At 41.9% G+C, this 22,725-nt stretch overlaps 1 protein-coding gene across 1 annotated transcript; it reads right to left on the reverse strand.

The window, feature by feature from the left end:
* Positions 1–7,661: 7,661 nt before the first annotated feature.
* Positions 7,662–8,801, reverse strand: LOC138665038 (olfactory receptor 6N1-like). Its single transcript, XM_069752222.1, has one exon. The coding sequence runs from the start codon at positions 8,799–8,801 to the stop codon at positions 7,662–7,664; it is 1,140 nt and encodes a 379-aa protein (XP_069608323.1).
* Positions 8,802–22,725: the final 13,924 nt, after the last annotated feature.

Genomic DNA, 22,725 nt, shown 5'->3' on the forward strand with positions numbered 1-22,725 from the left:
GGTACCTCACCTTCTGCTTTCAAACATGCCAGAATCACCCCCATCCTGAAGAAACCATCTCTCGACCCAACCTCTACGTCCAGCTATCATCCCATATGCCAGAATCACACATATCCTGAAGAAACCATCTCTCAACCCAACCTCTACGTCCAGCTATCATCCCATATTACTGCCCCCATTCACCCCCAAATTCCTTGAACAACATATCTTTGCTGAATGTTATTCCATCTTTCATCTAACTGCCTTTTTTCTAATCTAAAATCTGACTTCTGTTCCCAACTCTCCACCAAAACTGCCATAACCAAAATTACTAATGACTTACTGCCAAAGCTTATGGGTAATTGTGGAAATAATCTGCGCTGCCGAATAACTGAAGGTCCGGATGTATTCTCATAAAAAAGTGTGGTTTATTCTATGTGTTTTGAAATTCTATGACTTATTCATCAGGAAATACCACAAACAAGGCTCTCTTCTGGGACCTCTATTCTTCTCAATCTATACCTTTGGCGTGGGGCATCTCATAAAGTCCCACCTATATGCTGATGGCACTCAGATCTACCTCTCTGGCCCAGACGTAAACTCTGCTCTTCAGAACCCAAGAGTATAGAGCAGCCATATCCTCCTTCTTCTCCTCTCGCTTCCTAAAACCAATGTGAGAAAGAAAAACCAAAACATTATTTTTCCAATTGACTTAACCATATTCCTTCCAGATATGGACACACCACTGCGGAATATGACAGCGGAAAAGGGGAGGGTGTCGACATCGCCATCGGCAGCAAAAAAGAGAGACGACAGAAAAACAAACTGCAAACACAGAGACAAATCACTATGAGGAAGAGAGAACAAAACTAATAGTAAATATTTAAAAAATTTTTTAAAAGATAGACATGTGTCAATATTGAGTAAGGGGTTGACGTTTGGGCATGGAAATTATTTTAATTGGTTTCCATTCACTTTTCAAGCAATATACGGTACTCCTTCTCCTCTCACTTCCTAAAACTGTTGACAAAACTGAACTTATCCTGTTTCCTCCATCTCACCTAAGTCCCCTACCTAATTTACAGTGGTTTGTATTCTCCCCTTGGCTTTTTACCTATTTTGTTACATTACAACCTGTGTTTAAATGTTTTTATAATCTGATTTGTGTGTGATGCATTAGCAATAGTGTTGAGCGATACCGTCCGATACTTGAAAGTATCGGTATCGGATAGTATCGGCCGATACCCGAAAAGTATCGGATATCGACGATACCGATATCCGATACCAATACAAGTCAATGGGACACCAAGTATCGGAAGGTATCCTGATGGTTCCCAGGGTCTGAAGGAGAGGAAACTCTCCTTCAGGCCCTGGGATCCATATTAATGTGTAAAATAAAGAATTAAAATAAAAAATATTGATATATTCACCTCTCCGGCGGCCCCTGGACATCACCGCGGGTAAACGGCAGGCTTCTTTGTTTAAAATGCGTGCGTTTAGGACCTGAGGAATGACGTCGCGGCTTCTGATTGGTCGCGTGCCGCCCATGTGACCGCCACGCGACCAATCAGAAGCCGCGACGTCATTCCTCAGGTCCTAAATTCCTAGAATGAGGAGTTTGGTGCCTGAGAATGACGTCGCGGCTTCTGATTGGTCGCGTGGCGGTCACATGGGCGGCACGCGACCAATCAGAAGCCGCGACGTCATTCCTCAGGTCCTAAACTCGCTCATTCTAAGACCTGAGGAATGACGTCGCGGCTTCTGATTGGTCGCGTGGCGGTCACATGGGCGGCACGCGACCAATCAGAAGCCGCGACGTCATTCCTCAGGTCCTAAACGCGCGCATTTTAAACAAAGAAGCCTGCCGGTTACCCGCGGTGATGTACAGGGGCCGCCGGAGAGGTGAATATATCAATATTTTTTATTTTAATTCTTTATTTTACACCTCACTATGGATCCGATACCGATACCCGATACCACAAAAGTATCGGATCTCGGTATCGGAATTCCGATACCGCAAGTATCGGCCGATACCCGATACTTGCGGTATCGGAATGCTTAACACTAATTAGCAATAAATATTCTAAGCTGGTGAAGTGAGAAAAATATAGGCATAAATTAAATTCAAGGGATCAAATAACTAAACACTGGCCTGGGCATATGTATTCACCCCTTTTGTGATGAAACCCCTAAAAATTTCAACTACAAGCAATTATTTTCCTAAGGCTACTTTCACACTTACGTTTTTTTTTAACACATCGCAATGCGTCGTTCTGTGAAAAAAACGCATCCTGCAAAGTTGCCCGCAGGATGCGTTTTTTTCACATAGACTTGTATTACCGACGCATCGCGATGTATGAACACACGTTCCATACGTTGTGCACTGGATGCGTCAGTATTTGGCGGACCGTCGTAGCGAAAAAACATTCAAGGAAACGTTTTTTCGTACGTCGTGTCCTGCATTTTTTGCTCTGCATGCCCAGCCATAACTCCTCCCCCTCCTCCCTGGGACTTTACTATGGGCAGCGGACACATTGAAACATGGCGTCCGCTGTTCATGTTGTCCAAAAAACTCCAACGTCTGTCAGGACGTCGCGACGACGCTTAGCGATGGCCACGTACTGACGAAAGTCTGAAAGAAGCCTAAGTCACATGTTTAGAGAAAGTAAGTCCACCTACACTCCATAGAATTGGCCTTTATGGCTTTATGGTGGGAAAAAAGGCTTTACTTACACAAAAAAATTGTAAGGCTCGTTTTGAGTTTGCCAAAAGACATGTGGGAGACTCCCCAAATGTATGAAGGAAGATGCTGTGGTCAGATGAGACCAAAAGTTAAATTTTGGCTGCCATGGTAAACACTGTATCTGGCATCAAACCAGCACAGCTCATCACCCCAAGAAAACCATCCCCAAAGTGAAACATGGTGGTGGCAGCCTCATGCTGTGGGGATGATTTTTGGCAGCAGGGATATGGACAATGATCCGAGTCGAGGGAAAGATGGATGATGCAAAATACAGGGATACAAATTTAAAAAAACTGACCGTCACATCCAAACATAAAGTGTGAACAGGTGCTAAACCTAGAGTCACCAACTCGTATAAAATGAGAGCGTTTAGCTCATAAATTGGCCAATTCATATGTACCTGGTAGCCACATTAAGGCATCTCTCATATACCAGGTCCTAAACTTTCCTTTCCTCGCTGAGAATAAACATCTTCATCTGAATGGGTACCTATGAAACCTCTTCTTAGACTAAATTTCTCCCTCTCTGTGGAGGGGTAATGGACCTGCTGCGATTAAAACACCTGTGGCTAAGAGGTGGAGTTACATTCTGTCATTGGTTTCAGACTGGAACGGAGGTTCACCTTCCAAAAAGCCAATGACCCAAAGAATATTAGTAAAGCACCCCTCGAGTAGTTTAAGGGGAAATGTGTAAATGTTTTTGAGTGGTCTAGCCAAAGCCCAGACCTTAATCCTATTGAGAATCTGTGGTCAGACTTGAAGATTGCTGTTCACCAGAGGAAGCCATCTAACTTGAACAAGCTGGAACAATTTTGCCTTGAGGAATGGGCAAAAATCCCAGTGGCAAGATGTGGAAATCTCATAGAAACTTATCCAAAGTGACTTACAGCTGTAATTGCCACAAAAGGATGCTCTGCAAAGTAGTGACTTTATTAGGGTTAATAGTTTTGCATACTGACGTTTTTTGCCCTATCTGTTGTTTGCTTCACAAGAAAATGAAAATCAAATGTTTACAGTTGTAGGTATGTTCTTTACATGAGGTGATGCAAACCCTCAGAAAGAAAACTTATATTCTAGGGTGTGATGTAGCAAAACACAAAAAATGTCAAGGGGTGAATACCGTATATACTCGAGTATAAGCCGACCCGAGGATAAGCCGACCCCCCTAATTTTGCCACAAAAAACTGGGAAAACTTATTGACTCGAGTATAAGCCTAGGGTGGAAAATGCAGCAGCTACTCGTAAATTTCAAAAATAAAAATAGATACTCCATACCGTTCATTATTGCCCCATAGATGCTCCATATACAACTGTGCTATATAGAATGCTCTATACCGTTCATTATGGCCCCATAGATGCTCCATATAAAGCTGTGCCACATATAATGCTCTGCACCGTTCATTATGGCCCCATAGATGCTCCTTATAAAGCTGTGCCATATATATATTGCTCTGCACCGTTGATTATGGCCCCATAGATGCTCCTTATAAAGCTGTGCCCCATATATATTGCTCTGCACCGTTGATTATGGCCCCATAGATGCTGCTTATAAAGCTGTGCCCCATATACGGTATATTGCTCTGCACCATTGATTATGGCCCCATAGATGCTCCTTATAAAGCTGTGCCATATATAATGCTCTGCACCGTTCTTTATGGCCCCGTAGATGTGCCATATAAAGCTGTGCCATATATAATGCTCTGCACCGTTCTTTATGGCCCCATAGATGTGCCATATAAAGCTGTGCCATATATAATGCTCTGCACTGTACTTTTTGGCCCCATAGATGCTCCTTATATAATGCTGTGCCATATATAATGCTCTGCACCGTTCTTTATGGCCCCATAGATGTGCCATATAAAGCTGTGCCATATATAATGCTCTGCACCGTACTTTTTGGCCCCATAGATGCTCCTTATATAATGCTGTGCCATATAGAATGCTGCTGGAGCTGCCATAAACAAAAAAAATCACATACTCACCTCTCTTGCTCAGGACGCCGGCGCTTTCAGTATTTACCTGCTCCTCGTGCGTCTCCGTCTCCAGCACTGACGCTCAGCAGAGGGCGCGCACTGACTATGTCACCGCGCCCTCTAACCTGAGCATCACTGCTAGAGGACGCTGCAGATGGAGCCGCACCGGAGCGAGGAGCAGGTAAATATCGCGCAGCGCTGCGCTCCCCTTACCTGCTCCCGGTGCGGTCCCTGCAGTCCCGGCTTCTCCCGGTGCTGCAGCTTCTTCCTGTAATTGAGCGGTCACAGTTACCGATCATTTACAGCAATGAATATGCGGCTCCTCCTCTATGGGAGGTGGAGCCGCCTATTCATTTCTGTAATGAGCGGTAACTGTGACCGCTCAGTACAGGAAGAATCTGCAGTGCCGGGGAAGCCAGGGACTGCAGGGACCGCGCCGCAGGAGGTAAGTATAACTACACAGCCCTCGCTCCCCCTCACCTGCCGACCCCTGGGTATATGACTCGAGTATAAGCCGAGAGGGGGACTTTCAGCCCAAAAAAGTGGGCTGAAAATCTCGGCTTATACTCGAGTATATACAGTACTTTTGCAAACCACTGTATCTATCACAATAAATAACATCAATGCATTAATCTGTTAGTGCATGCGCTCATCATTTCTCGCCTTGATTACTGCAATAGCCTCCTTTCTTGCCTCGCTACGAACACTCATGCACCGCTCCAGTCTGTCCTTATCTCTGCTGCCTGACTAATTCACCTCTCTCCTCATCTCTTGCATATCCCTTCATTGGCTCCCAATTCCCCAACATATCCTTAAACCTATACAGAATGGGAAGCTAATGCCAAATATACGAAAAAGCTTAATTGACACAAATTTGCAGAGTACATTTACATTTTTTTTTTAAAAGAAATAAAACTTGAAATAGATCACTCTGTTTGTAATGACTCTATATAATATATGAGATTCACTTTTGTTTTTGAAGAACTGAAATAAATTAACTTTTTGTTGATATTCTAAATTTGTGATAAGCACCTGTTTTTATGTCAACAAGTGGTTCAAGTAGAATGTTTAGGTCACAAGGTTTGAGGTCAGATCTTGGAGGCCAATTCCTCTCCACCCAATGATTATCATGAGCTCTGCTGCCCCACATGCACAGAAAGCAAGGATACTTAGTATATCCACCTGGCTGACCAAGAAGCAAGCATACAAAACAATTTCTGCAGTACTCAAGGTTCCTAAGGCTACAGTGGCCTTCATAATACTTACATGGAAGAAGTTTGGGACCACCAGAAGTCTTCTTAGACCTGGCCGTCCAGTCAAACTGAGCAATTGGTGAGAGAGGTAACAAAGAACCCCAAGACCACTGTGATTGAGCTCCAGAGATGAGGTAGGGAGATGGGAGAAAGTTCCACAAAGTCAACTATCACTGCAGCCCTCCACCAGTTGGACCTTTATGTCAGAGTGGCCCAACGGAAGCCTCTCCTCAGTGCAAGACATATAAAAGCCCGCATAGAGTTTGCTAAAAAAAAAAACCCCATGAAGGACTCCCAGGCTATAAAAAATAAGATTCTCTGGTCTGATGAGATGAAGATATATCTTTTTGGTTATAATTCTAAGTGGTATGTATGGAGAAAACCAGGCACTGCTCATCACCTGCCCAATACAATCCCAACAGTGAAACATGGTGGTGGCAGCATCATGCTATGGGGTGTTTTTCAGCTGCAGGGACAGGACGACTGGTTATCACTGAAGGTAACATGAATGCGACCAAGTACAGAGATATCCTGGATAAAAACCTCTTCCAGAGTGCTCAGGACCTCAGACTTGGCTGAAGGTTCAACTTCCAACAAGACAATGACCTTAAGCACACAGCTAAAATAGCAAAGCAGTGGCTTCAGAACAACTCTGTGGCCATTCTTAACTGGCCCAGCCAGATCCCTGACCTAAACCCAATTGAGCATCTCTGGAGAGACCTGAAAATGGCTGTCCACCAATGTTCACCATCCAACCTGAGGGAACTGGAGAGGATCTGCAAGGAAGAATGGCAGAGGATCCCCAAATCCAGGTGTGAAAAACTTGTTCCATCATTCCCAAGAAGACTCATGGCTGTACTATCTCAAAAGGTGCTTCTACTCAATACTGAGCAAAGGGTCTGAATACTTATGACAATGTGATATTTCAGTTTTTCTTTTTTTAATAAATTAGCAAAACATGCTACATTTCAGTTTTTTTCAGTGAAGATGAGGTACAGAGTGTACATTAATGAGAAAAAAATTAACTTTTTTGTATTTACCAAATGGCTGCAATGAAACAAAGAGTGAAAAATTTAAAGGGGTCTGAATACTTTCCGTACACACTGTATCTATGTACTTGCATTGTCCTACTCTCAGTTTAACTTTTTGGTCAAAAGTTTTGTCAAAGATTTTTTCAATTTCATGATCTATATAAAAAAACAAAATAGGTAATCTTGCAATTTTCAGGCTTATTATTATCAGAGGCAAGGGTACTATGACTATGAACAAACCTCTATAAACAGCTGATAACATAGGATCCACTAATCACACTAGGTGATGTCACAGCTGAAGACTTATGGGTTGTGGATTTAGTTTATATAGTTAAAACCTGGTTACATGTTACCTTTAAACAATAAGTCATTTTCTGGTGAAACATTCCCTTTAATAAATCATCATTGTAAGCATACAGATATATTTTTTTATTTGATGACTTACTGGGACAGTGTGAAATCTTTTCTAAGCAATAGTAAAAGAATCCAAAAAAAAATAGTAAAAGAATCCTAGAAGTGTATTGTTAACCACTTAATAAATGTCCCAAGTGATAAAGCAGATTCAGGTTCAATTACTTTTTGTATCACATGTGTAATAACTATTGTTATTAATCGTAAAACCATCTGGATCAATAATCATTGTGTCTTTGTGCATCTATAGGGATGAGCTTTATTTCAGTTACTCAATAGTTTCTTTTTTTTACAATTAAGAATGTGGATAATTCCATCTCTTTAAACCTCAAGTCACTGGTCAAGATGGCTTCTTGTTTTACTTCCCTCACTGAAATGGTGCATGGGCCACTTCCCTTTTGAGTAATATTCGTCAACTGTTTTCTGCTGAATAATTTGCCAGGTAAGGACAATTTTACTCTATCCATTTTTAGACCCAAAATTCTGTGAATGTCACTGTTTCTTAAACTGTATATAATAGGGTTTAGCATAGGTGTAAAAACAGTATATAAGAGAGATAAACCTTTATATATTTCATTGCTTTCAATGGCTGGTGGGGCAATATACATGACAATCAATGTTCCATAGAAAAGTGACACAACCAGAAGATGGGCGGCACACGTGGAAAATGCCTTTTGCTTGGCGATTGTAGAAGAAAATCTCAGAATTGTACCTATAATAGCAGTGTAGGATAATATAATCATGGCAGAAGAACCCAGCACTATAGCTGAGGCGAAGAAAAACAATAATAGTCTACTGGTCGAGGTGTCTGTGCAAGACAGTTCGAAAAGCTTCAAGGACTCACAGAAAAAATGGTTGATTTCACTGGGTCCACAAAATACTAACTTGGAGACCATCAGTAAAGGCAACAATGAGCCCAAAAGGCCAGTCAACCAGCATAGCAGTGAGAGACAGGTACACACAGAGCTTCTCATGACAATAGAGTAGTGCAGAGGATGACATATGGCCAAATATCGATCATATGCCATAGTAGAGAGAAGTAGACATTCCGTGCTACCAAACGAACTGCAAAAGTAGAGCTGCAGCAGACACTTAGTGTGAGATATTGTTTTATTTGCAGATAAAACATGTACAAGAGTCTGAGGAATGATAACTGTTGTGTAGCATATCTCGGTGAAAGAGAAGTTGCCAAGGAGTATGTACATGGGATTTTGTAATTGATGGCTTATGCAAACCAATATTGCAATTAATGCATTTCCACAGAGAATGAAGATGTAGATGAGAAAAATGGCCAAGAAAAGGAATATTTGCTGGTAAGTGGAAATAACAAATCCTTGGAAGTGGAACTCATGGATAGAAGAATGGTTGTCTAGAGGACTTTCTATATTCTGATCTGCCTTATATGATCTCATATCAAAAAGAACCGAGTATTGTAAGAATACATTCAAACTGACCAATTTAGCATTCTTACCAAAATATAATATTTGGTTAGATTGTTAATTAAATCATATCTATATCCAGGTGTGTATACATATAAATAATAAAATAAATGCAATAAAATGCTGTGATTCGGGCACTGCACAACATAGGTTTATTAGCACCAATTTTGACAAGCTGTTATTTATCTTCTTCTTTGTGACCTCAGTTGATTTTCATCACGTTAATTGTGCTACAGGGAATTAAGTACTCCTAGTCCTGCATTATGTCATAGAATTTATTGTATATCCTCATCAGTTAACCTCTTAACGACTGCTGATATGCATTAAAACGGTGGCCACAAATGGGCATTATTCCCTCAATGCTGGTTTATAATGGCGATCAGGAATAAGGGTATAGCGTCCTCCAGAGTTCAAAAGTCTCTGGGGTCTCAGCATTCAAGGGTTGCTGAGATCCTGGAGGACACGATCAGGGCTGGATTTTCCGGTCCACAATCGGAATAAATTAATAACGGCAATCAAGTAAAAAATAAAAGTGTGTCCGCTATTAAAATCATTTCCCTGTTTCTCTGTCTTCTAATATGAAATACATGTCAGAGGAGAGAGAAAAGATATCTCCAAGCACCCCTGGCACCTCTGCCTTCCCTGGTCCTTCGCCACCTCTGCTTGAAAAAAAAATGGTGGGCACATACGAACTCACTGGCCCTGAGATCTCCCGGTGTGTAACCGGCAACAGCAGGGATTTTTCCTATTGCTGCCTTTTGATCTCTGTGAACCTATCACAGTAATCAAAAGACAGTAATTGCTAAATCATTCCCCCATGTCATCCCCTTAAATTATTTATTAGTGATGAGCAAGTATACTCATTTCTCGGGTTTTCCCGAGCACGCTCGGGGGTCTCCGAGTATTTGTGACTGCTTGGAGATTTAGTTTTTGTTGATGCAGCAGCATGATTTATTCCAGCCAGAGTATATGTGAGTTGCCTGGTTGCTAGGGAATCCCCACATGTAATCAGGTGGTCTAGCAGCCGTAAATCATGCAGCTTCAGCGAGGAAAACTAAGTCTCCGAACTCTAACAAATACTCGGAGACCACCCAAGCGTGCTCGGGAAAACCCGAGCAACGAGTATACTCGCTCATCACTATTATTTTTTATTTTTTTTTTTAACTTTTATTTCTTTCATTTTTTTCTGTTATGCTTCGGGATAGGTTTAGGTTTAGGGTTATAGTTGGGCTTAGCCTTAGTTTTCGGGTTTTTTGAAAAGTTAAAAATTATGATATAACAACTAGTACTGAGTGCAAGAGCTCACTGCTTGAGTTTGCATCGGGGTGCTTGGTTATGCTCGAGTGACTTACTCAAGTAGCAACCCCTACCTGATTCGTTGCTATTAGACACCACAAAAAAAGTGCGGATTACCCATGTATAGCAGGCATGTTTTAGTTTTCTAACAGCCGCTAAACATGTGGGGCGAGGACTTGAGCATGTCACTCAATCAAATGCGATTCTCGGTGCATACCCGAGCACCTGATGCAAACTACAGTAGCGAGCACTTGTGCTTAAAGGGAACATGTCAGCAGGAATGTGATGAGTAACCTACAGACAGTGTAAGGTTGGCGCTGTTATACTTATTAAAATTATATCTTTGTTGATGAAATCCATCTTGTGGTTGTTGTTTAATCTTTATTTTCAGTTGTGAGTTAATGATATTCCCGTGCACCAGAGCGGGCCTGTGGGGGGTGTCTTCATGTGGTGCTCTGCTTATATATTCATCTATATGGCTTCTGATAGGTCACTGCAGTCTCCCATCCAGCTTTGGCCGCTGCGGGTGCAACTGAGCATAGATGTCGGTCCCAGCGTCTTGCCTAGGCTCATACTATTCGTCTGGTTATTGCTGGCTCTTTAGCCAAGCCTATGGTAACCAGCGGTAGGCAGCAAAAAGCGAACGCTCTGGAGACTATGTCCAGAAATCACCCTACTGAGCATGCTCGTGATGTGGCGACGTCTTATTGGTGGTCATCAGTCGGTCATCAGCTGCTCTGGTGATGTGGCAGCTCCGGATTGGTCCATGGGCAAGGTCATGTCGGACTGGACTTGAGCTTTACATATAAAAGGCTCACAGAGGCGCACAGCATGCGCTAGTATCAACCATTTTACATGTGTGTATGAGACATTGCTACTGTGTGGTCTGTGTCAGCATGAGTTTTTCGGCTGTAAGCCATTTGAATTCCGGCACCTCCGGAGAGGAGTTTGACTGATTGAATTCAGGTCGGGCATTTAGCCATTAGAATTTCGGCACCTCTGGAGAGGAATTGGCTGAGTGTTTTTGCTGGCTGTGGGACCACTGTTTACTATTTTCCCCATGTGCGGGTTTCGATCCCCTGTGAGGTTAATAGGGATCGTATCTAGCATCATTCCTATTCCATTACTGTGTGCGAGTGACACAGCTCTATTGCAGAGCATCTATTCCATTTCTGTGTGCGAGTGACACAGCTTAGTGTGAAGTTCATTGAGTGACGTTCAACTCAGTGCGTGCTAGCAATCGCTCGCTGTGTGTTCCGTCATTGTTCACACTAGCTGCGGTTTAACATCTCTGCACGGTTGACCCCGGGTTGCGATTGCACTTCTCTATTACATATTTTTTAGCATAATCTGCCAACCCTAACAGTCGGGGCTCCTTTTGCATCAATTACTGTGTCAATGTGGCGTGGCAAGGAGGCGATCAGCCTGTGGCACTGCTGTGGTGTTATAGAAGCCCAGGTTGCTTTGATAGCAGCCTTGAGCTCGTCTGCATTGTTGGGTCTGGTGCCTCTCATATTCCTCTTGACAATCCCCCATAGATTCTCTATGGAGTTTAGGTCAGGTGAGTTTGCTGGCAAATCAAGCACAGTGATACTGTTGTTTTTAAACCAGGTATTGGTACTTTTGGCAGTGTGGACAGGTGCCAAGTCATAGTAACATACATAGTAACATAGTTAGTAAGGCCGAAAAAAGACATTTGTCCATCCAGTTCAGCCTATATTCCATCATAATAAATACCCAGATCTACGTCCTTCTACAGAACCTAATAATTGTATGATACAATATTGTTCTGCTCCAGGAAGACATCCAGGCCTCTCTTGAACCCCTCGACTGAGTTCGCCATCACCACCTCCTCAGGCAAGCAATTCCAGATTCTCACTGCCCTAACAGTAAAGAATCCTCTTCTATGTTGGTGGAAAAACCTTCTCTCCTCCAGACGCAAAGAATGCCCCCTTGTGCCCGTCACCTTCCTTGGTATAAACAGATCCTCAGCGAGATATTTGTATTGTCCCCTTATATACTTATACATGGTTATTAGATCGCCCCTCAGTCGTCTTTTTTCTAGACTAAATAATCCTAATTTCGCTAATCTATCTGGGTATTGTAGTTCTCCCATCCCCTTTATTAATTTTGTTGCCCTCCTTTGTACTCTCTCTAGTTCCATTATATCCTTCCTGAGCACCGGTGCCCAAAACTGGACACAGTACTCCATGTGCGGTCTAACTAGGGATTTGTACAGAGGCAGTATAATGCTCTCATCATGTGTATCCAGACCTCTTTTAATGCACCCCATGATCCTGTTTGCCTTGGCAGCTGCTGCCTGGCACTGGCTGCTCCAGGTAAGTTTATCATTAACTAGGATCCCCAAGTCCTTCTCCCTGTCAGATTTACCCAGTGGTTTCCCGTTCAGTGTGTAATGGTGATATTGATTCCCTCTTCCCATGTGTATAACCTTACATTTATCATTGTTAAACCTCATCTGCCACCTTTCAGCCCAAGTTTCCAACTTATCCAGATCCATCTGTAGCAGAATACTATCTTCTCTTGTATTAACTGCTTTACATAGTTTTGTATCATCTGCAAATATCGATATTTTACTGTGTAAACCTTCTACCAGATCATTAATGAATATGTTGAAGAGAACAGGTCCCAATACTGACCCCTGCGGTACCCCACTGGTCACAGCGACCCAGTTAGAGACTATACCATTTATAACCACCCTCTGCTTTCTATCACTAAGCCAGTTACTAACCCATTTACACACATTTTCCCCCAGACCAAGCATTCTCATTTTGTGTACCAACCTCTTGTGCGGCACGGTATCAAACGCTTTGGAAAAATCGAGATATACCACGTCCAATGACTCACCGTGGTCCAGTCTATAGCTTACCTCTTCATAAAAACTGATTAGATTGGTTTGACAGGAGCGATTTCTCATAAACCCATGCTGATATGGAGTTAAACAGTTATTCTCATTGAGATAATCCAGAATAACATCCCTCAGAAACCCTTCAAATATTTTACCAACAATAGAGGTTAGACTTACTTGCCTATAATTTCCAGGTTCACTTTTAGAGCCCTTTTTGAATATTGGCACCACATTTGCTATGCGCCAGTCCTGCGGAACAGACCCTGTCGCTATAGAGTCACTAAAAATAAGAAATAATGGTTTATCTATTACATTACTTAGTTCTCTTAGTACTCGTGGGTGTATGCCATCCGGACCCGGAGATTTATCTATTTTAATCTTATTTAGCCGGTTTCGCACCTCTTCTTGGGTTAGATTGGTGACCCTTAATATAGGGTTTTCATTGTTTCTTGGGATTTCACCTAGCATTTCATTTTCCACCGTGAATACCGTGGAGAAGAAGGTGTTTAATATGTTAGCTTTTTCCTCGTCATCTACAACCATTCTTTCCTCACTATTTTTTAAGGGGCCTACATTTTCAGTTTTTATTCTTTTACTATTGATATAGTTGAAGAACAGTTTGGGATTAGTTTTACTCTCCTTAGCAATGTGCTTCTCTGTTTCCTTTTTGGCAGCTTTAATTAGTTTTTTAGATAAAGTATTTTTCTCCCTATAGTTTTTTAGAGCTTCAATGGTGCCATCCTGCTTTAGTAGTGCAAATGCTTTCTTTTTACTGTTAATTGCCTGTCTTACTTCTTTGTTTAGCCACATTGGATTTTTCCTATTTCTAGTCCTTTTATTCCCACAAGGTATAAACCGCTTACACTGCCTATTTAGGATGTTCTTAAACATTTCCCATTTATTATCTGTATTCTTATTTCTGAGGATATTGTCCCAGTCTACCAGATTAAGGGCATCTCTAAGTCCTGCTGGAGAATGAAATTTCCATCTCCAAAAAGCTTGTCAGCAGAGAGAAGCATAAAGTGCTCTAAAATTTCCTGGTAGACGGCTGCGCTGACTTTGGTCTTGATAAAACACAGTGGACCTACACCAGCAGATGACATGGCTCCCCAAACCATCACTGATTGTGGAAACTTCACACTAGACTTCCAGCAGCTTGGATTATGTGTCTCTCCACTCTTCCTTCAGACTCTGGGACCTTGATTTCCAAATGAAATGCAAAATTTACTTTCATCTGAAAACAGCACCTTGAACCACTGAGCAACAGTTCAGTTCTTTTTCTCCTTGGCCCAGGTAAGACGCTTATGGCATTGTCTATTGGTCAAGAGTGGCTTGACACAAGGAATGTGACCCTTGTAGCCAATGTCTTGGATACGTCTGTGTGTGGTGGCTCTTGAAGCAATGACTCCAGCATCAGTCCACTCCTCGTGAATCTCCCCTAAATTTTTGAATGGCCTTTTCTTAACAAACCTTTCAAGGCTGCGGTTATCCCGGTTGTTTGTGCAACTTTTTCTACCACACTTTTTCCTTCCACTGAACTTTCCATTAATATGCTTGGATACAGCACTCTGTGAACAGCCAGCTTCTTTTGCAATGACCTTTTGTGGTGTGTGGCCTATTAAAAAAAAAAACAAACAAAAACAAAAAAACAAAAAAAAAACAACATAATCAGGTTCCTCGCATCATGTTCTCATACACTTTATGCAGTTGTTAGCCCTCTGTGTCTGTACTGCTACATACTTAGGCAGTTAACTGGTTAATGCAGCTTTACATGAACACCCGAGCCTTACACTATGGCTGGTCCGAATAAGTAAAGCAATTGTTACCATCCACCTCTCGTGTCTCCCCTTTTCCTCATAGTTTGTAAGCTTGTGAGCAGAGCCCTCATTCCTCTTGGTATCTGTTTTGAACTGTGATCTCTATTATGCTGTAATGTCTATTGTCTGTACAAGTCCCCTCTATAAGTTGTAAAGCGCTGCGGAATATGTTGGCACTATATAAATAAAAATTATTATTATTATTATTAATATTATTATTACCCTCCTTGTGGAGTGTGTCAATGACTGCTTTCTGGACATATGTCAAGTCAGCAGTCTTCCCCATGATTGTGGAGCCTACTGAAACAGATTAAGGGACCTTTTTAAAGACTTAGGAAGCCATTGCAGGTGTTGTTTGTTAATTATTCAAATTTACTGAGATAATGACTTTTTCATTTTCTGTAAGCCATAATCATCAACATTAACAGAAATAAACACTTGAAATAGATCACTCTGTTTGTAATGACATAATATATGAGTTTCACTTTTTTGTATTGAAGAACTGAAATAAATTAACTTTTTGATGATAATTTTGTGAGAAGCACCTGTTTATTGAAAAAAAAAATCACCTGCAGCAGGCAACTGCCGGTCAAAAAACCACACCGCGCAAATACTTCAAAACAACAGTTTTGAAGTCTTTACGGGGTTTGGTTTTTTAAATTGCCTCACTTTTGGGGAGACTCCAAGATATAGAGCTTTCAAAGTCCATTTAAGTCTGAATAGATCACTAAAGAATCATGTTTTTTTTTTTTAAATAATGAGAAATTGTTGCTAAACTTTTAACCCCTCTAACATCCTACTAAAAAACTTATGTTTAAAAATGTATGCAGATGTAAAGTAGACATATGTTAAACATTATTTATTATTTATTTTGTGTAGTATAACTATATGATTTGAAGGCATAAAAATATTTGAAAATTGCGACATTTTCACATTTTTTGTCAAATTTTCGATATTTTATAAATAAGCGCAAATCATATTGACCAAAAATTACCCCTTAAAATGAAGTACAATATGTAAAAAATACATCGTTGGAGACTGGTCAAATGATTTTAAAAATTTGGCCTGATCATTAAGGTCAAAATTAGCTCCATAACTAAGGTGTTAAAGCAGGAAAGTAGTGATGAGTGAGCATGCTTGCCACTACTCGGTACTCGCCAGAGCATCTCACTGCCCGAGATGTTCAGAGCTTGCCGAGTATTTCTGGGGTTGATTCTCCTCCCTGCATGCTTGGTGCTCTTTAGAGAGCCAATGAACATGCAGGGATTGTCTACCATACACTGTAATGCTGCAGCCATGTTGGTTGTGGGATTACAGTGATTGGCTGGCCGCACAGCGTCATCTATGTCTATATCAGACCTGTCGCCGCCATGCTCATCAAAGTTTACTCCGCAATCAGGCAATGTATGTAGAGGTGCTGCTGAGCGAGGGAGAGATTTGCTTGTATCTTAGTTAGTGTAACTAATCCACTATATATTATGCACATATCCATCTCAACTAACAGTCCTTCGGAGGACTAATCCAGCTGCATAAATATCAGTGCTAGGCAGGCAGTGCATTTGGCGGACTGCAATGCATATAGCAAGAGGGTCCACTCCAGTTCTGTATGCTGCTGCTATTACAGATACAGTTTTTCTAGACATAGCCCCAGGTATCATGGGCCAGGAATAATTTTTTTTGTGGGACTTAATCTTGATTATTTGCTTAGGGAAGTTATTTGACACCAGTTTACTGTTAAAAATAGTTACCTACAGGCCAGCTATTTAAACCTGTGGTTTGTCCGTCACACGGATCACATATAAGTGCGCTCAAAATTCTGCCATTTCTGGCCTCCATTTAAATTTTGTTGCAGTGTGTTAGTAAAGTTATTGACACCAGTTTGCAGTTAAAAATAGTAACCTACAGGCCAGCTATTTAAAACTGTGATTTGTCCGTCACATGGATCACATATAAGTGCGCTCAAAATTTCATCCATTTGTAGTGAAAGTGAAAAATATTGTCCTCCATTTAAAATAGACAAGGCCTATGGCAAGAGATTAGGAACTGGACGTGATGGTGATGTGATGGTGCATGCAGAGGCCGTGGGCAAGCTGAAATTGTGCCTCAACAAAAACCCACATCTTCTTGTCCGACCCTCCGTTCCCAATTACTAGGGGACTGCAGCACACCACTATTGAACCCAGAGCAGTGTCAAGAGGTTGTTGGTTAGATAGCTGATAATGCTTCCAGTCACTTTGCGACCACCACCACCCTGTCTTCCACATGGTCAAGTCTCAGTAGCTGTGATTCTGGACCGTATATTACATAGTAACATAGTTTTTAGGGTTGAACAAAAGCCTTTAAGTCCATCTAGTTTAACCCATAGCCTAACCCAACATGCCCTAACATGTTGATCCTGAGGAAGGCAAAAAAAACCTCATGTGGCAAAGAGTAAGCTCCACATTGGGGAAGAAAATTTCTTCCTGACTCCACATACGACAAACTAGTTCCCTGGATCAACACCCTAACAAGGAATCTAGTATATATACCCTGTAACATCATACTTTTTAAGAAAGGCATCCAGCCCCCTCTTAAATTTAAGTAATGAATCACTCATTACAACATCATACGGCACCCGCTCCAGTTCAGCTATATCTTTCTTATACACCGGAGACCAGAACTGTACACAGTATTCTAAGTGTGGTCAAACTAGTGACTTATATAGAGGTAAAATTATGTTCTTCTCATGAGCATCTATGCCTTTTTTTAATGCATTCCATAATTTTATTTGTCTTTGTAGCAGCTGCCTGACACTGGCCACTAAATGTGAGTTTGTCATCCACCCATACTCCCAGGTCTTTTTCATTGACGGTTTTGCCCAGAGTTTCAGAATTAAGCACATAGTTATACATCTTATTACTTCTACCAAAGTGCATGACCTTACATTTATCCCCATTAACCCCTTCCCGACCTTTGACGCCACATAGGCATCATGAAAGTCGGTGCCAATCCGACCTGTGACGCCTATGTGGAGTCATGGAAAGATCACGTCCCTGCAGATCAGGTGAAAGGGTTAACTCCAATTTCACCCGATCTACAGGGACAGGGGGAGTGGTACTTCAGCCCAGGGGGGCTTCACCCCCCCGTGGCTACGATCGCTCTGATTGGCTGTTGAAAGGGAAACTGCCAATCAGAGCGATTTGTAATATTTCACCTATTAAAACCGGTGAAATATTACAATCCAGCCATGGCTGATGCTGCAATATCATCGACCATGGCTGGAAACCCTGATGTGCCCCCCCACCGCCACCGATCTCCTCCACAGTCTGCCGTCCTGTGTTCCGCTCCCCTCCGTCGTTCTGTCTGCTCCCCTGTCCTCCTGCCTGCTCCCCCTGTGCTCCGATGCCACCCCCCCATCCTCCGATCCCCCCCATGCTCCAATCTCCCCCCTCATACTTACCGAGCCTCCTGGTGTCCGTCCGTCTTCTCCATGGGCGCTGCCATCTTCCAAAACGGCGGGCGCATGCGCATGCGCCTGCCAAATTTGCTGGCCGGCAGATTCGTTCCAGGTATATTTTGATCACTGTGATATAACCTATCACAGTGATAAAAAAAAAAAAATAGTAAATGCCCCCCCCCTTTATCACCCCCATAGGTAGGGACAATAATAAAATAAAGAAAATATTTTTTTTTCCACTAGGGTTAGGGTTAGGGTTAGGGCTAGGGTTAGGGTTAGGGCTAGAGTTAGGGTTAGGGCTAGGGTTAGGGTTAGGGCTAGGGTTAGGGTTAGGGTATGTGCACACGGTGTGGATTTGGCTGCGGATCTGCAACGGATTGACCGCGGATCCGCAGCGAATTGGCCGCTGCGAATTCGTAGCAGTTTTCCATCAGGTTTACAGTACCATGTAAACTTATGGAAAACCGCTGTGCCCATGGTGCGGAAAATACCATGAGGAAACGCTGCATTGTATTTTCTGCAGCATGTCAATTTTGTGCAGATTCCGCAGCATTTTACATCTGTTCCTCAATAGGAATCCGCACGTGAAATCCGCACAAAAAAAAACTGGAAATCCACTGTAAATCCGCAGGTAAAACGCAGTGCCTTTTACCTGCGGATTTTTCAAAAATCGTGTGGAAAAATCTCACACGAATCTGCAACGTGGGCACATAGCCTTAGGGTTAGGGTTGGAATTAGAGTTAGGGTTGGAATTAGGGCTAGGGTTGGAAATAGGGTTAAGATTAGGCTTGTGGTTAGGGTTATGGATAGGGTTAAGGGTGTGTTGGGGTTAAAGTTGTGGTTAGGGTTGGGATTAGGGTTACGGATGGGATTAGGGTTAGGATTTGGGTTAGGGTTGGGATTAGGGTTACGGGTGTGTTGGGGTTAGGGTTGTGGTTAGGGGTGTGTTGGGGTTAGGGTTGTGATTAGGGTTATGGCTACAGTTGGGATAATGGTTAGGGGTGTGTTGGGGTTAGTGTTTAAGTTAGAATTGAGGGGTTTCCACTGCTTAGGCACATCAGGGGTCTCCAAACGCAACATGGCGCCACCATTGATTCCAGCCAATCTTGCGTTCAAAAAAGTCAAATGGTGCTCCCTCCCTTCCTAGCCCCGACGTGCGCCCAAACAGTGGTTTACCTCCACATATGGGGTACCAGCGTAATCAGGACAAACTGGGCAACAACTATTGGGGTCCAATTTCTCCTGTTACCCTTGCGAAAATAAAAAATTGCTTGCTAAAACAATTTTTGAGGAAAGAAAAATTATTTTTTATTTTCACGGCTCTGCGTTATAAACTTCTGTGAAGCACTTGGGGGTTGAAAGTGCTCACCACACATCTAGATAAGTTCCTTGGGGGGTCTAGTTTCCAAAATGGGGTCACTTGTGGGGGGTTTCTCCTGTTTAGGCACATCTGGGGCTCTGCAAATGCAACGTGACGCCGGAGACCATTCCATCAAAGTCTGCATTTCAAAAGTTACTACTTCCCTTCCGAGCCCCGACGTGTGCCCAAACAGTGGTTTACCCCCACATATGGGGTATCAGCATACTCACGACAAACTGGGCAACAAATATTGGGGTCCAATTTCTCCTGTTACCCTTGTGAAAATAAAAAATTGCTTGCTAAAACATCTTTTTTGAGGAAAGAAAAATGATTTTTTATTTTTACGGCTCTGCGTTATAAACTTCCATGAAGCACTTGGGGGTTTAAAGTGGTCACCGCACATCTAGATTAGTTCCATGGGAGGTCTAGTTTCCAAACTGGGGTTACATGTGGGGGAGCTCCAATGTTTAGGCACACAGGGGCTCTCCAAACGCGACATGGTGTCCGCTAACGATTGGAGCTAATTTTTCATTCAAAAAGTCAAATGGCACTCCTTCCCTTCCGAGCCCTACCGCGTGCCCAAACAGTGGTTTACCCCCACATGTGAGGTATCAGTGTACTCAGGAGAAATTGCCCTATAAATTTTATGATCCATTTTATCCTTTTGCCCATGTGGAAATGAACAAATGGAGGCTAAATGAAATTTTTTGTGAAAAAAAAGTACTTTTTCATTTTTTCAGATCAATTTGCGAAGCACCTGGGGGTTCAAAGTGTTCACTATGGATCTAGATAAGTTCCTTGGGGGTTCTAGTTTTGAAAATGGGGTCACATATGGGGGAGCTCCAATGTTTAGGCACATAGGGGCTCTCCAAACGCAACATGGTGTCCGCTAACGATTGGAGCTAATTTTTCATTCAAAAGTCAAATGGCGCTCCTTCCCTTCCGAGCCTTGCCGTGTGCACAAACAGTGGTTTGTGACCACAAATGAGTTATCGGTGTACTCAGGAGAAATTGCCCAACACATTTTAGGATCCATTTTATCCTGTTGCCCATGTGAAAATGAAAAAATTGAGGCGAAAATACATTTTTTGTGAAAAAAAAGTACTTTTTAATTTTTACGAATCAATTTGTGAAGCACCTGGGAGTTCAAAGTGCTCACTATGCATCTAGATAAGCTCCTTGGGGGGTCTAGATTACAAAATGGGGTCACTTGTGGGGAAGCTCCAATGTTTAGGCACACAGGGGCTCTCCAAACGCGACATGGTGTCCGCTAAAGATTGGAGCCAATTTTTCATTGAAAAAGTCAAATGGCGCTCCTTCCCTTCAGAGCCCTGTCGTGCGCCCAGACAGTGGTTCCCCCCACATATGAGGTATCAGCGTACTCAGGTTAAATTGTAAAATAACGCTTTCGGTCCAGTTTCTCTTTTTACCCTTGGGAGAATAAAACAATGTTGCTAAAACATCATTTTTGTTACTAAAAAGTTAAATGTTCATTTTTTCCTTCCATGTTGCTTCTGCTGCTGTGAAGTATCTGAAGGGTTAATAAACTTCTTGAATGTGGTTTTGAGTACCTTGAGGGGTGCAGTTTTTAGAATGGTGTCACTTTTGAGTATTTTCAGCCATACAGATTACTCAAACTGACTTCAAATGTGAGGTGGTCCCTAAAAAAATGGTTTTGTAAATTTCGTTGTAAAAATGAGAAATCGCTGGTCAAATTTTAACCCTTATAACTTCCTAGCAAAAAAAATTTTTGTTTCCAAAATTGTGCTGATGTAAAGTAGACATGTGGGAAATGTTATTTATTAACTATTTTGTGTCACATAACTCTCTGTTTTAACAGAATAAAATTTCAAAATTTGAAAACTGCGAAATTTTCAAAATTTTTGCCAAATTTCAATTTTTTTCACAAATAAACGCAAAAATTATTGACCTAAATTTACCACTAACATGAAGCCCAATATGATGTTACGATCCGTTGAAGCGTTCCCGAGTTATTACCTCAAAGGGACACTGGTCAGAATTGCAAAAAATGGCCAGGTTATTAAGGTCACAACAGGCTGGGTCATGAAGGGGTTAAAGCTCATTTGCCATTTATCAGCCCAAGCTTCTAGTTTACATAAATCATCCTGTAATATAAAATTGTCCTCCTCTGTATTGATTACCCTGCAGAGTTTAGAGTCATCTGCAAATATTGAAATTCCACTCTGTATGCCCCCTACAAGATCATTAGTAAATATGTTAAAAAGAAGATGGCCCAATAATGACCCCTGTGGTACCCCACTGCTAACCGCGACCCAGTCCGAGTGTGCTCCATTAATAACCACCCTTTGTTTCCTATCCCTGAGCCAGCTCTTAACCCATTCACACATATTATCCCCTATCCCCATTATTCTCATTTTATGTATCAACCTTTTGTGTGGCACCGTATCAAAAGCTTTTGAAAAGTCCATATACACTACGTCCACTGGGTTCCCTTGGTCCAGTCCATAACTTACCTCTTCATAGAAATTGATGAGATTAGTCTGACAGGAACGGTCCCTAGTAAACCCATGTTGGTATTGGGTCATGAGGTTATTCCTCTTCAGATACTCCAGTATAGCATCCCTTTGAATACCCTCCAGGATTTTACCCACAGTAGAGGTTAAGCTTACTGGCCTATAATTTCCGAGTTCAGTTTTTGTCCCCTTTTTGAATATTGGCACCACATTTGCTATACGCCAGTCCTGTGGTACAGATCCTGTTATTATGGACTCTTTAAAGATTAAAAATAATGGTCTATCAATGACTGTACTTAATTCCTGCAGTACTCGGTGGTGTATCCCATCCGGGCTCGGAGATTTGTCAATTTTAGTGATTTTTAGACGCCGACGTACTTCCTTCTGGGTTAAGCAGGTGACACTTAATGGAGAATTTTTTTTATCACTGATCATATTGTCTGCCATGGAATTTTCTTGTGTAAATACTGATGAGAAAAAGTCATTTAGCATATTGGCTTTTTCCTCATCCTCATCCACCATTTCACCCAGACTATTTTTAAGGGGGCCAACACTATCATTTTTTAGTTTCTTACTATTTACGTAGTTAAAGAATATTTTGAGATTATTTTTACTCTCTCTGGC

The sequence above is a fragment of the Ranitomeya imitator genome, chromosome 1, assembly GCF_032444005.1.
Source record: "Ranitomeya imitator isolate aRanImi1 chromosome 1, aRanImi1.pri, whole genome shotgun sequence".
Taxonomy (NCBI): Eukaryota; Metazoa; Chordata; class Amphibia; order Anura; family Dendrobatidae; genus Ranitomeya; species Ranitomeya imitator.

What these genes read in the sequence shown, in the direction of transcription:
- LOC138665038 (XM_069752222.1), bottom strand. Translation starts at nt 8,801, where the DNA reads ATGAGATCATATAAGGCAGATCAGAATATAGAAAGTCCTCTAGACAAC.